The sequence below is a fragment of the Salvia splendens genome, chromosome 2, assembly GCF_004379255.2.
Source record: "Salvia splendens isolate huo1 chromosome 2, SspV2, whole genome shotgun sequence".
In the NCBI taxonomy this organism is placed as follows: Eukaryota; Viridiplantae; Streptophyta; class Magnoliopsida; order Lamiales; family Lamiaceae; genus Salvia; species Salvia splendens.
Window position 1 is genome coordinate 13,002,069 of NC_056033.1, and position 12,837 is coordinate 13,014,905.

Consider the following 12,837-nt stretch of genomic DNA (forward strand, 5'->3'; position numbering starts at 1 on the left):
TGTTTCTCATGATATCACAAATATAACAATATCAATATATTATACCAATAAAAATTCATATAATCACATAAGTTTGGAAACTACAAATTACACATAACACGCGTGAATTAGAACACTTTTCGATCTCTACTACAAAAATTTAATCGATTAGCAATCTGCTTAATTTACTCAAATGCCTTGAAATGGAACATTATTTTTTCGAATTGATGATCACTAACTTCTCACATTTGTATCCTTGAAAATATAATCATACTACATGCAACTTGTAAAAGGATTAAAAAGCTTATTTGGTCTCACAAGAAAATTATGTAAATGAAAACTTCCTCTATCATATATTACTGAACTGAACTTCTCGTGTAAAATTTGAGGAAAAGTTCCTCGAATTCTAACGTGTTTCAAAGAGAAAAAAAGTCCATAATATTGCTTTCATATAATAAGCTTAAAAATATACTAGTATTAATTTTATAAATGTGAGTGAAATGTTGAATCCATAACCAAAAGTAGTAGGAGTAAAAAAAGTAAAGGTGCCAATTGATTGGCACTAATGAAAAAGAAAATTGGTGGCAATTCAATACACATCACACGCCCACAAACAGGTGAAAAAGTATGTCTTCCAAATAAATGTCGTAATATCAAACAACTCCAAACATGACAAAAACACCGTGGAGCAACTTTTGAATGGTTAAAATGTCACCAAACACGATCAAAGTCTACAATCTTTCATCCATACAGCGAACAAAGTTTAATCAAACAATTTTTCCCGATAAAAGATCTGAATAAATAACAAAACTTGTATGCTATATTCGAAGGATAATCAACTAAAACCAAATTGCCTTATCCTTGTTGACAACCAGTTTGAAGATAAGATGCGTTTCAGATAGAATCAGTAACTTCTTCCCCAGTAGGTCCACTTTTTAGCTGGCTTACCGGATGCGAAGCACAAGGTACCTGCATAAGAAAAACAATACGATGTTAAAGGAATCGTGTTTAATGTGTTAACTATGTAGAAGATTAACCACGCGGATCCCCTTTAACCGAATATCAGTTTATCGTATGAGAATAGTATGAGATAGAACCTTCAGGGAGTTCAGGCTGTTCAAATGGAGAGCATAGAGACTTGGCCGCACCCATTTCTCCCTTTGTGCGCGTCTTCACATCCTTCTCCACCTCCTGAGGCGAGCAAAACAGTAAACGAAGGTCATATAGAAGTAGTACCATCTGTGGGCCGTTGAAAGTAACGCAACATACCTCCTCATCACACCATGGGGCCAGAATCATCTTCTTCTTGGAAAGTGCTTCTGCAAATTCTTCCCAGTTATATACAGTTTGGATGCAGGTATCCCGTCTCTGCTTGGCAGCATCAAAAAGACTTTGTTGGATATTATCAAGCATCACTTTAACTTGATCGACCAAATCAGAAATGGGAATATCATTTTTAGATGAATTATCCCGTCGGACCGCACGGACCTGGTTAGATGAGAAATTCAAAATTATGAATGAACGTCAACAGAAAAAAGTGGCGTATGGCTTATACTTAGCATGAACTATTAGGAGGCTAGTAGGAGTGACAAAACAGCAATACAAACAAAAAACGAGTGCAAGATGTAGCCTCTTCATACCGTGTTGTTTGCTAAGTCCTTTGGTCCTATTTCGATTCTTAGAGGAACGCCTTTCATTTCCCAATGAGAATATTTCCATCCAGGTGAATAGTTATCTCTAACATCAGCCTCAGCACGAAATCCTGCTTCATTCAAGGATTTTACGGTGGATGCGCATGCATCAAATATCCCCTTAGTGTCTGCATCCTTGTAAGGCACAGGGACTACAATTACTTGGAGAGATGCTACTTTAGGAGGCAGCACCAAGCCTTTATCATCCCCGTGAACCATTATCATCACCCCTATCTGTGTCATAAATTGATCACAAAGAAATGGGTGTGAGGGACAATAGCAATCTGGCAATGAAAACTTAAATCAAGTATGCAGTATAAATTGAATATGCAATGTAATCGATGTAAGAATACGAAGTGTAGAAACTCAAATCCCAAAATTCAAAACCAAAATTTCCTCCATCTAAGATTCCATTGTCAAACTCTTATTTTTCATATCAGGCACTACTTTCTTGAGGACTTTCAGTGTACAAAAACAACAACCCATTTTGTTCACAATCCAATTAATGGTATTCGAATATCTTTCTCCAAATATTAATCTGTAAAACTCACACAATCTCAGTTCCAGACTCAAATTCTATATAAGCTATTTAGGAGAAGATATGTGCAGAAGCAGATGGGGGAATTTCTAAAATTGTTCCTCTAGCAGAAGGTCACCAGCATTAGTTATATGCTTTAGACACATATCATGAGCCATGTCAATGAGACAAGAGAGAAGACATCAGACTTGTGTATACAAGCATAGAACTCACTATAACAAGAACATAACTTCTTAAAATTGCACGCTGGACCAAGACAGAGACTTCTGTGTAGCCCTTGCTATTATAAGAAAACTACAAATAATCAGATCATTTACCGTTCTCGTTGTGTAAGCCCAGGAATTCTGCCAGACCATAGCCCTTTCTCCTTTCTCATTCTCAAAATTAATCTCAAACATTTTTGCAAAATTTTGACCCAGACAGTGTGAAGTTGCCCCTTGCACACCACGGCCAGTATTTGGGACAAATGCCTGTTATGAAGGGAAGCCACCTCTCAGAAATAATAGGGAAGTCTCTTTCAAGGATAATTTGAAACTTAATATTATGGAAGGGTAATAACCAATAACAACATATAATGACCTCAACAGTAGTAGTATAAAGTCCACCAGCAAACTTCTCATGCTCACTTTTCTTGCCCTTAATAACTGGAACAGCCAAGAACTCTTCATAAATGCGTCTATATAGTTCCAAAATGTCAAGCACCTGAACAATTGACAACCAAAGAAGAGCAATATCATGAAAAGAACCCAAATCTCTTCGACCAGAAGACATAATTCAATGAAGACAAATCGAGTAAAAGAAGAATTAAGAACTTTATCATTATTCAGTATGTATACATGAACTATAAAATAGGTGTAACTGAAAAGACTCCAATTGGGTATGATTTAGAGTTAAAAAACGTCATGAATCCACCCTATGTTCCCGTTATTTCCATCCGTGTCATAATGGAAGTGTTGACAGACTCCCATGTGATTTACAGGAGAAAAAACTCAAAACACCAGAAAGTGCATGGGCTTAAGAATCAGTTATCAGAACAAACAATGCAGAGCAATGGATTGGGAACTACACTTCATGTATCAAACAAGCAACACTATCAAATCATAAATTACTTCCTTTACAAATAGCGCTATCTCTCAGATGAGACAATGACAAGAGAAAGTATTTCCACAACCTATTGAAACATTATGCCCGAGACAATATAAGTATGGCATCACAGCTCGCACTTAATAAAATTAAAAATATATATTCCTATGGTTCATGGATCCTGTATACTATTTTCAAATACTCACTTCATGGTGTAACCGTTGCATTTATCAGAGAGTACTAGACACGCATCAAGACATAAATTACCTCGTCATCTGCTTCCTCCTTTGTTGCAAAAGCAGTATGTCCTTCTTGCCAAAGAAATTCACGACTCCTACAAAATCACAATATATCATAAATATTCTGATGAAAAGGATAGCTTTCAACAAAATCATTGCCCATTATAGGGTAGGAGCTGTGAGAATTTATACAAAATTTACATTATCTAAATATCATTTAAGCCTACAGAAAAGAAGTTTAAAATCCCATTCAAGGCTACAGAAAAGAAGTTTAAAAACCCAAATGTGACGTACATAGTAACATAGAGTAGAGTTCTAAAAGTAACTAGCTAAACCACTTTGTAGAAATAGCAAATCATCACACCAACAAAGAAGTAAAAAAATCCAACCATGTTAATGCAAGACTGTAAGTACCTGATAAATGGTGTAGGATTGCTGAATTCCCATCTAACAACATTACACCACTGGTTAAGTCTCAGAGGTAAGTCACGGTGCCCCCTAATCCACTTAGAGAAATATGGGTACATGACTGTTTCACTAGTTGGACGGATAGCAATTGGCACTTCTAGCTCAGACTCTCCTGACTTAGTAACCCATGCAACCTGGAGACAGTTAAGCAATAGATATAACATATAACTGACGGTGAAGCCACCACACAAATAACTCATGAACAAATTTTATTATGTGGGCTGCAAACAACTAATTTTAGTACCAAACCAGGAATGAACAGTCTGTTAGTCATTGGTAATGGCCATATTATATATTGTTCCAAATAGTACACTGAACTGAAAAGTGCATATGTTTAGAACATACCCAAATGTACAAGAGAAAAGGTTTGGTCTCATGAAGAATCAAAATTGAAGTAATCTTACCTCTGGAGCAAACCCCTCTACATGGTCCTTCTCTTTCTGTAGGACAGTCGATGAGACAAACAGAGGGAAGTAACAATTCTTAATATTCATTTTCTTGATCTCAGCATCAAAGAAGTTCTGCATGGTTATATTTAGAAAGAAAATTAGACATTGGATGTCATGTCTGTCATTCGAGATACCAACATAACTATGACTATCATTAAATTTTTGAGGAGGATCATGTAAGACTTACATGCATAATCTCCCAAATTGACATTGCCCATGGTCGCAGAATGTAACAGCCTGATATGTCATAGTATTCAATCATTTCCCCATTAACCACAACCTGTACCAAACTCAAAGCAATAGAAATTCAGATCACTTAGTCCAAGTTTTCCAATCTATGCCATGAAAACGAATGACCAAATCATACAAGAAAAGTCATACTTATAGAGCACAAGCAACATAACAGAAATAATCAAATACAACACACAATCTCTGCTACGAAAGTTTCCTTAAACTGTTTTCCATATGTAAAAGAACCAAACGTTTGGTGTTTCATATTTGAATCAAGATCAGAAATCCCACAGTACAGACACTAAATTAGATTGTCCCCCTACTCGTACCTCAGAGTACCACTCTCCGAAGTTGTCATCCTTCTTATAAGAGAGACCCAATCCAGTCTCTTTCTTCACTTCCTTCTTCTTCCCCTCTGCATAAATTACTTACAATTTGAGAAGAATAGCAAAGTAAGCCGCATTTGAGCATAGTAGTAATGGAGATTCGCAATATAATTTCACAGTACTCACTGGCGCCAGAGCTAGTTGCGTCTTTGGAACTCTTGGCATCTTTAGAACTCTTGGCATCCTTAGATATCTTAGCATCTTTACCGCCCATGATGAAATGCTTAGAAAGCTCACACTACAGCTCCTAATCACAAAATACAAACGGAAACTAATTCAACTTTTGGAAGAAACGTTAAATTATGTCAGCATTCAGAATCGGAAACATCAATTGATATACAACGGAAAACCAAGCATTCAACAAGTAAAATTGGAAGCCGCATTAAATGCAACGACAAGCAGCGAACGAATAGGGGTTGGAACGACTGAGAGATACATAAAATTGAATCGCACAAACCGTGCTCTCTGAAGAGGCGATTGAGAGAATAGAGGTTTAGACTCTCAATCCTTGTTCCTTCAAGTCCAAGGAGAGGTGTTTTAATAAGGGTGTCCACTATAAGGTGGACACGCCCAATAGCCCCGCCCCAGTTTTGTGTCCATAGCCCCGGATTTTTGTCCATAGCCCCAAAATTCTATTTCCGCCACTATAGTGGACACCTCCAATAGCCCCCAAATTTTATAATCAACTTTCATTTTATTAATGTTTCAAGTAATTACGAAAAAATTTATCGGGATATACGTACGTAGACGAAGTCGACTATACGAATTAAGAATAAAAATAAAATTTAACTTTAAATTAAAATACAAATTAAAATAAAAATTAAAATTAAACACACTAATTTAAAATTAAAATTAAAAGTACACACTACATTGAATCTAGTACAAATCACTACCTGTCCGCTGGTCCGGCGTAGGCAAGCTGTCGGATTGCAGCGGTGCACTTCTGTTGTGTGGACAGCCTGATCCGGCCAGCCGCATCACGCCGGAGAGTGAAGCATCGGTAATGCTCAGCCAAATTCGTCGCTATATAGTTGAACAGCCGCTGTGACATCCTGAATCTCCGGCGGAATATCTCGGGTGGATAACGGGGGTTATCCACAAAGTAATCATCCATTAGACGTTGGTGAGCACCGACGTGGTCTCGTGGGATTGTCCGCCGATGAGTAATGGTGCGAGGGATCGGATCCTCCGCAGCCTCCGCCTCCTCTGCCAAACCGGCCGCTACCTGCTGGGCGGCCTGGTGTTGCATCTGTTGAAGCATAGCATTCCAGTTGTCTCTCCACATATTGTTCATTTCCGACCCAAAATTGTAGTGAGAGAAATTTGTATAGATGTTGTATTGGAATGGTGTGAAAATAATGAATGGAGTGGGGTGTATTTATAGGTGAATTGAAGTGTAAAAAAAAAAAAAATCGGAAAATCGCCAGCCGCGGCGGTTGTCCTCGGCTATAGGAGGCGCGCCTATAGGCGCGGCTATAGGGACGCACGCCGCGTCCTCGCCCCGCACGCGGCTATCCCGCATCCGCCGCCTCCCTCCCCCCTCGCCGCGTCCACCTCCGAGGCGGACACCCCCCTCACTATGATAGCCGCGCCTTTCTCCCCCCTCCGCCCCCAATCGCGGCGACCGCCGCGGCGTGTCCATAGTGGACACTCTAAGCTCTTTCTTATCCACCTATTTACTGTTTTAACATCGCACTAACCAATTTAGGGATAATTACACTAATATATACAAAAAAAAAAATTTATCAATATTTTAAATTAGTAAAAAAAATTTAAATTTTACGTATATCATACAAAAGGTTTGATTAGTGTGTCGAATTGATACATTCTTTAACCATCACTTAACGTCGTTATTCTTCTTTAAGTGTGTTCATCAAGTCTTCTCCTAGTTTTCCTAATTTCCTTCTATGTTATTTTATTTTATTTAGATTCAACTACTAGTGGATGAATCAGTCCATCTTTAGGTACAAGAGAAGCCAATGACGGGCCGAGGTGGGGTTGCGCGGGGTCGGCCAATCCCACCATCAGTCCACGCATACTGAAATATTCTACTATATTCAGAGTTCCGAGCTGTCGTCAACCCCACGTGAAGCGTCGCCCTGTCGCGATTCCAACTGAAGTTGCAACGTCCAAAAACTCAAATAAATTTATAATCTTGTAATATCCCAACAAATCAACAACTCATTAATCTCACATAGTAGAGATACTAGTGGCACATATGAGATATTTTCCTTTTCTCGGTTTCTCCTTCAAGACTGAACTTCCATTTTCCCTTTTTTACATACATTTTCCATCCATTTTAATGACTTTTCTTCTCATCTTGTGCTTACCTAATACACAAGGCAAGAAATTAATATGAAATCAAACTAGCTTAGTTCTCTGTACTGTTTGCGTAACTATTAGAATTTGTAATTGTTTTACAATTGCTTTGCACTCTTCTTTTTTTAATTATATTTATAACTTGAAACAAGTTAGGATATTGGAATCTATAACTTGAAACAAGTTAGGATATTAAGGTGAATTGTTGTTTCGTTAGTAAATTGTTAATTTTTTTAACTTATTGATTTTTATTGACTTTATGGATTGTGTATTATGGGTTCCTTTGATTAATTGATTGCTTACTGTGTTTTTGAACCGTGATTTTTAGTTTTAATATATATGTATTGTGAACAGACATACATCGAGAAAAAAAAATCTCTTTCTACTGACAGATTTGTGAATAGTTTTTTATAGGAGTAAATGAATATCCACAATAGCGCATAATTGGAACCATTAAACTCAAATGCACTACTACTACTTTTTTAACCGAAGGACTTCTTTTGGGCACGAAATTTAAGTAATTGATATTTAAATAGTTAAAGTGGAAGGAGTAAAGTATAAGACAGAGAAAAATAGAGGAGTGAAGAGATAATAAAGTGTTAGAGTTTATATACTAGAAATCACCTTCCGAGTGATTAAATAATGTAAAACTCTTTATTTATTTTCCAATAGATGAAACAAATTATTTTTGTCATAATGTTGTTATGTTTTGCATTTAATGGATGTTTATTGCATGTTTAAATGTATAAGTAACTTAACAAAGTCTAAGTCTTGGTTTTAGTAGACCGGTTGTGGGCGTCGTCCACTTTAAGGTAACACGGTCAGTTCTAAACAAAGAAAAATAAGAATTTCACAACCTAGATAGGCCTAGACTACCTATCGTGAAAGATTGCAATGTTAGTCTGCATGTTTCTAAGCTTTACTGAAATAAGATGACATTGGTGTGGTAGAGCACTAAATTGGATCTAACAGCGAGACAAGTCTTTATGCTATTACTGAAAGACGAGGTCTTGATAAATTATTTATTTCTTAATCAATGTACGTTATCATTGGGCATACAGTATTGATTATGCACTACTTTGACTTACCAAATGGGGCGGGTTTTTCGTAACCCAATAATCCTGATATATTGGGTAGTGGTGATTAATATCTAACGGTGCTAGGATTGCTATTATATTGAATCGTGCGCGAGGTGAGTCTCGTTTGATAACGTCCTCAAGAGGAGCTCGAAATAAAGCTTTATTATTCTGAACCTAGCTAGTTGGAGTTTGATTACTCTATGAATAATAAATAAACGTTTCTTGCTAAGTCTACTCTTGAAATTAATAAGATGTTAATTAATTAAGTTCATAGCAGACACTAATTAATTAATGAACGTTTCTATCTTAAGCACGAGAAATGAATGACAAATAAATGGAAACACGGAATACTTATAAATTTGAATTTGGATGGACAGTGCAATATTACTTCTGTAGTGGCTGCTCGTAATATTTCAATATAAACTGGTATTAAATTGTGGGTTCAATTTAATTGGTAAAATGCTAATTGGGGGAGGCCATATCCAAAACCTTCCATAGATCCATGACTGAGCCCAACATGTGACTTAATATAAATAGGAGAATAAAAGAGACAGAAAATAAACTTATTTTTCCCAAAAATTTTCGTCCCTCTCCTATCTCACATAGGGGACGATTTCTTCTCCTCCTCCGTGAGGGATTTCTGTCTTCTTTATTTAAGTCCCAGTATTCTGGTGAGATCAGCCCACACTGATATCAGCATACAGTCCGGGAACCAGTCAGAAGATTTGTGGTTTAGTACTCAAGATCTTTACGTGGAGAAGGCGATAACTATCTTTGATTATTTGGAGAAATCCTCAAGGTAAATTGGTTAATCCGTAGAGAAACATGTTTTAGGTTTCAATTCACTTAAAGCATGATTTAATTCAAGTTATGAGCATGATACATGAGATAATTGCGCGAATAGAATTTATCTAAATAATATGCTAAATAGATCAGAATTATTATGTAATTGATTTATGTATGCTTTCGCTGCCAACCCCTTCATGAAGTAGGTGAAGAATAAAGTAAAAGGGAGATTTTTTTGCTAAAAAGGGAATGACTCACTTATAGTGGGACTTACAAAAAGAAATACGACTCGCTTATATTGAGAATATTTTTTGTGAATTTGTTCGACCCACCATAAATATTTTCTGGATCCGTCATTGACCAATATTCTAGTAATTGAGCCAATTATTTACTGTTTAAATACTATTGTAAGTCATTGAGTCAATTATCTATTTTATTGTTACTTATGGTCATGACCAATCTAATTATTTTACTTAAACAGTAAATTCGGCAACTTGCTTGCTTGTTTAAATAAATAATTTTCCCGTATCTAAATCAATCTGATATATTATTAAGACAGAATAAATAATTATAAAGTTGAAAAAGTAATCACCAATTTTATTTTTCCGTGAATCAAAAGAAATAGCAGTAAAATGAATCATTGAAGTAAGAAAAGTAACGGCGTTAAGTGATTTTTAAGGAATGTATCAATTTGAGACACTAATTAAACTTTTTGTATGATATACGTATTCATCAAATTTTTTGTACCAATTTGAAACATTAGTAAAAAAATTTGTATATGTGATGCAATTACCCCACCAATTTAACTCAGCAACGTTTTGTAGCTAATCGTCACATAAAAATAGAAACTCTTTCTTTTCTGGCCGTCTCCTAAAAACAAAAAATTTCTATTTAAGAAAATTTCTTTCTCTCTAATAAGTTGAGACCATTTTACAGTAGCACACTTTTCTTTCAATCTTTCATTTACTTTCTCAATTTTGCATTAAAACTCGTGTCGTTTTAAAAGTTTCTATTTTAGGGGGACTCGGGGTATTATGAAGAGTAAAAGCCAAAATTGGTCTTGAAACATATGGTCATTACGATTTTGATTTCAGACATTATGTTTTGAATTTTTGCATCCCAAATATTTCAACTCGGATCACAATCAGTCCAAAACTGACAGATCCATTAAATTTTAACGTCAACGTGTTTAAATCAAATTTTGACCAAATTAATCATTTTGATGATAATTTTTAATAAGTTTTGAAATGAACACTAGTTCTTGTAGTGGCTCAACTTTGTAAGCTATGGAACATTCGACCTATGGCAGAGGGTCCAGGAGGTCCGGCAAGAGTGGCAGCCGACGTGACCTTCGATTTCGGTACGAGTCTTGCAATTGCAAGAAACTAGCTTCACTCTGTATCGTCAAAAGTCATGGAAAATCTACGAGGGGAAGCTCTACTTTGTTTGTGAGAGTAAAGAGTGCCCTTTTTCAAGTGGTACTCACCAATCGAGCCAATTGAAGAAGAAGACGGCGTGGAATCATCGTCGACGCCGGCCGACACAGATGGGGACAGTTTATGCTTGATTTTGGCATCGATCGATGACTAATAATCTGGCCATACAGAATTTTGCTATGGATTTAGTTTCTTTGTTATTGTGATGTTGGTTTGTATTTTGATGTTGAAGTAATGTATGCCCGTTGCTATATACGAAATCTATGTCTAAAATGGACATCCATATCCATGTGTCCATTATCCACATACTCATTTTGTGGAAAGGGGAAACGAAAAAAAAAAGCAAACATAAATCTGGTCGACTAAGATAAGACCACAATTTTTGGCCTCTGAAAATTTCATGAGAAATTAAGAAACATGATTGAGACCATCACGATTTTATTATAGCAGGAGAGCTTCATCAATGTACAGCCCATTAACACAATTACGAATTGAAAAACACAAAAATAAGAAGAAACATGAAATTAAATTGTGGCAGTGGAGGTTGGTTAGGTCAAGCCTCTTTTATCTTCTTGGCTATAGCAAAAATAGCGCCGATAACCGCCACCACCGCTCCCGAAATCAAAAGCGTGGCTTTCAGTTTATCTGCGCCGCCCTTGTCTGCTTCTTCTCCTTCTTCCTGCAACAAAAACAGACTAATTCTCAACTTAATTCAAATAAATAAAAACTAATTTTGTAGTAATAAATAAAAAAAAAATGACAGAACCTTGAGCTCTTTCGAGGTGACGGGTTCGGGCTTGGGTTCCGGGTCGGGCGTGGGGTCGGGTCCGACAACTCCTCCGTCGGCGAGAACCTCTTCTGCATGAGAGAAACCCTCGTCGGTTGACATGTTTTTTGGGGGATGAGAAGCTTCTGAATTTTTTACTCAATTTATGCGAAGTGGAAGTGGTCTTATTTTCAGAAATTTTTAAAATATTGAGAGGCTATAAGAGGATAACAATTCGATTTCGATCCAAACACGTTAGCTTTGGGGGTATGCATTGTCACATGTCACGGCCTTGGCAGTGCCACACATCTTGTCTGAAAATGAACTTTATGTTCTTATTTGAGTCTTGCCCATTTTATTTGATGCATTATCGCATAAAAGAACAAAAATTTACGAAAAAGGATATGCTTTGAAGGTTCGTTAATGAATTTGTAGAGTGGAAGACCTCATGATTTAAAAATTGTCGAACTCATCAGCAATTGGGCCTGCTGAATTGTCATTTTGAGGCAGACATGTGGGAACAAAATAAAATATTGGGCGTTACAAAGATCACAATCAACCGGCCCAATAGATTCATGCCTACAATATTCGATAGCGAAACACTTAGAATTGAATTGATCAAATATTATGGCTGACAATTTTTGACCCGATACTGACTCGAATTATTTTAAATACGAGAATTACCCACAAGTGTACGGGGCTAGCTAATGTAACATAAAACAAGTAAGAGTATCGTATCCCACAAAGACAAATTGTGCAAACTCAAGTACCATGAACCCATTTTAACTACTATCTAGACAATCCCAAGAGTTGATCAGTGGCGGACACAGAAAATATTATTGGTAGGGGTTGCATTATAACCTATGGAGGTGTTCGGTTTGCAAGATTGTATCTGAGATTAAATTTGTAGTGTGTTTGGTTCATGAGATTCAACCTCACAACTTAATCTTAGATGGATAATCATGAGATAATTAGTCATAGATAACCTCCTATGACTAAAATAATCTCACAACTCAATCATAGATTGTATCTTGGTATTATTTTATCTTGAAAACCGAACAGCACCTATATATATATACTATATTCAATAAATAAAAAACTAAATATAATAAAAATTAATAACATATTAAAAAAATCACAAATACAACTATAAAAATGATAAAAAAAAATGATACAAAAAATTATTATAACGCATAAATCAATATATTACTATGTTGCAAATATATATAAAAAAAAGATAGAAAAATATATGAATCTAATTTGAACCAAACTCCAATTCTAACATCTTAAACTCATATCAAATAATAGTCGGCCAATTTATCTAATGAAAATTAAAGTTTTAATGTATATTATTACAATTAGACTTATCAATTTTTTGTAAATTACT

At 36.0% G+C, this 12,837-nt stretch overlaps 1 protein-coding gene across 6 annotated transcripts; it reads right to left on the reverse strand.

Moving 5' to 3' along the window:
• Nucleotides 1-649: 649 nt before the first annotated feature.
• Nucleotides 650-5,575, reverse strand: LOC121788778 (proline--tRNA ligase, cytoplasmic-like). 6 transcript variants are annotated; one of them, XM_042187410.1, is made up of 13 exons: nucleotides 5,522-5,575; nucleotides 5,191-5,311; nucleotides 5,008-5,093; nucleotides 4,635-4,727; nucleotides 4,403-4,519; nucleotides 3,945-4,132; nucleotides 3,559-3,625; nucleotides 2,788-2,910; nucleotides 2,526-2,678; nucleotides 1,620-1,904; nucleotides 1,249-1,467; nucleotides 1,077-1,170; nucleotides 650-948 (listed from the first exon to the last, which is right to left on the reverse strand). In XM_042187410.1, exons 2-13 carry the CDS (start codon nucleotides 5,276-5,278, stop codon nucleotides 884-886), a joined length of 1,578 nt encoding a protein of 525 aa, XP_042043344.1. In that variant the 5' UTR covers nucleotides 5,279-5,311; nucleotides 5,522-5,575; the 3' UTR covers nucleotides 650-883. The 6 variants fall into 6 exon arrangements, with proteins under 6 accessions (XP_042043344.1, XP_042043325.1, XP_042043351.1 ...); XM_042187391.1 differs by having other exon boundaries at nucleotides 5,008-5,105; XM_042187417.1 differs by having other exon boundaries at nucleotides 5,501-5,566.
• Nucleotides 5,576-12,837: the final 7,262 nt, after the last annotated feature.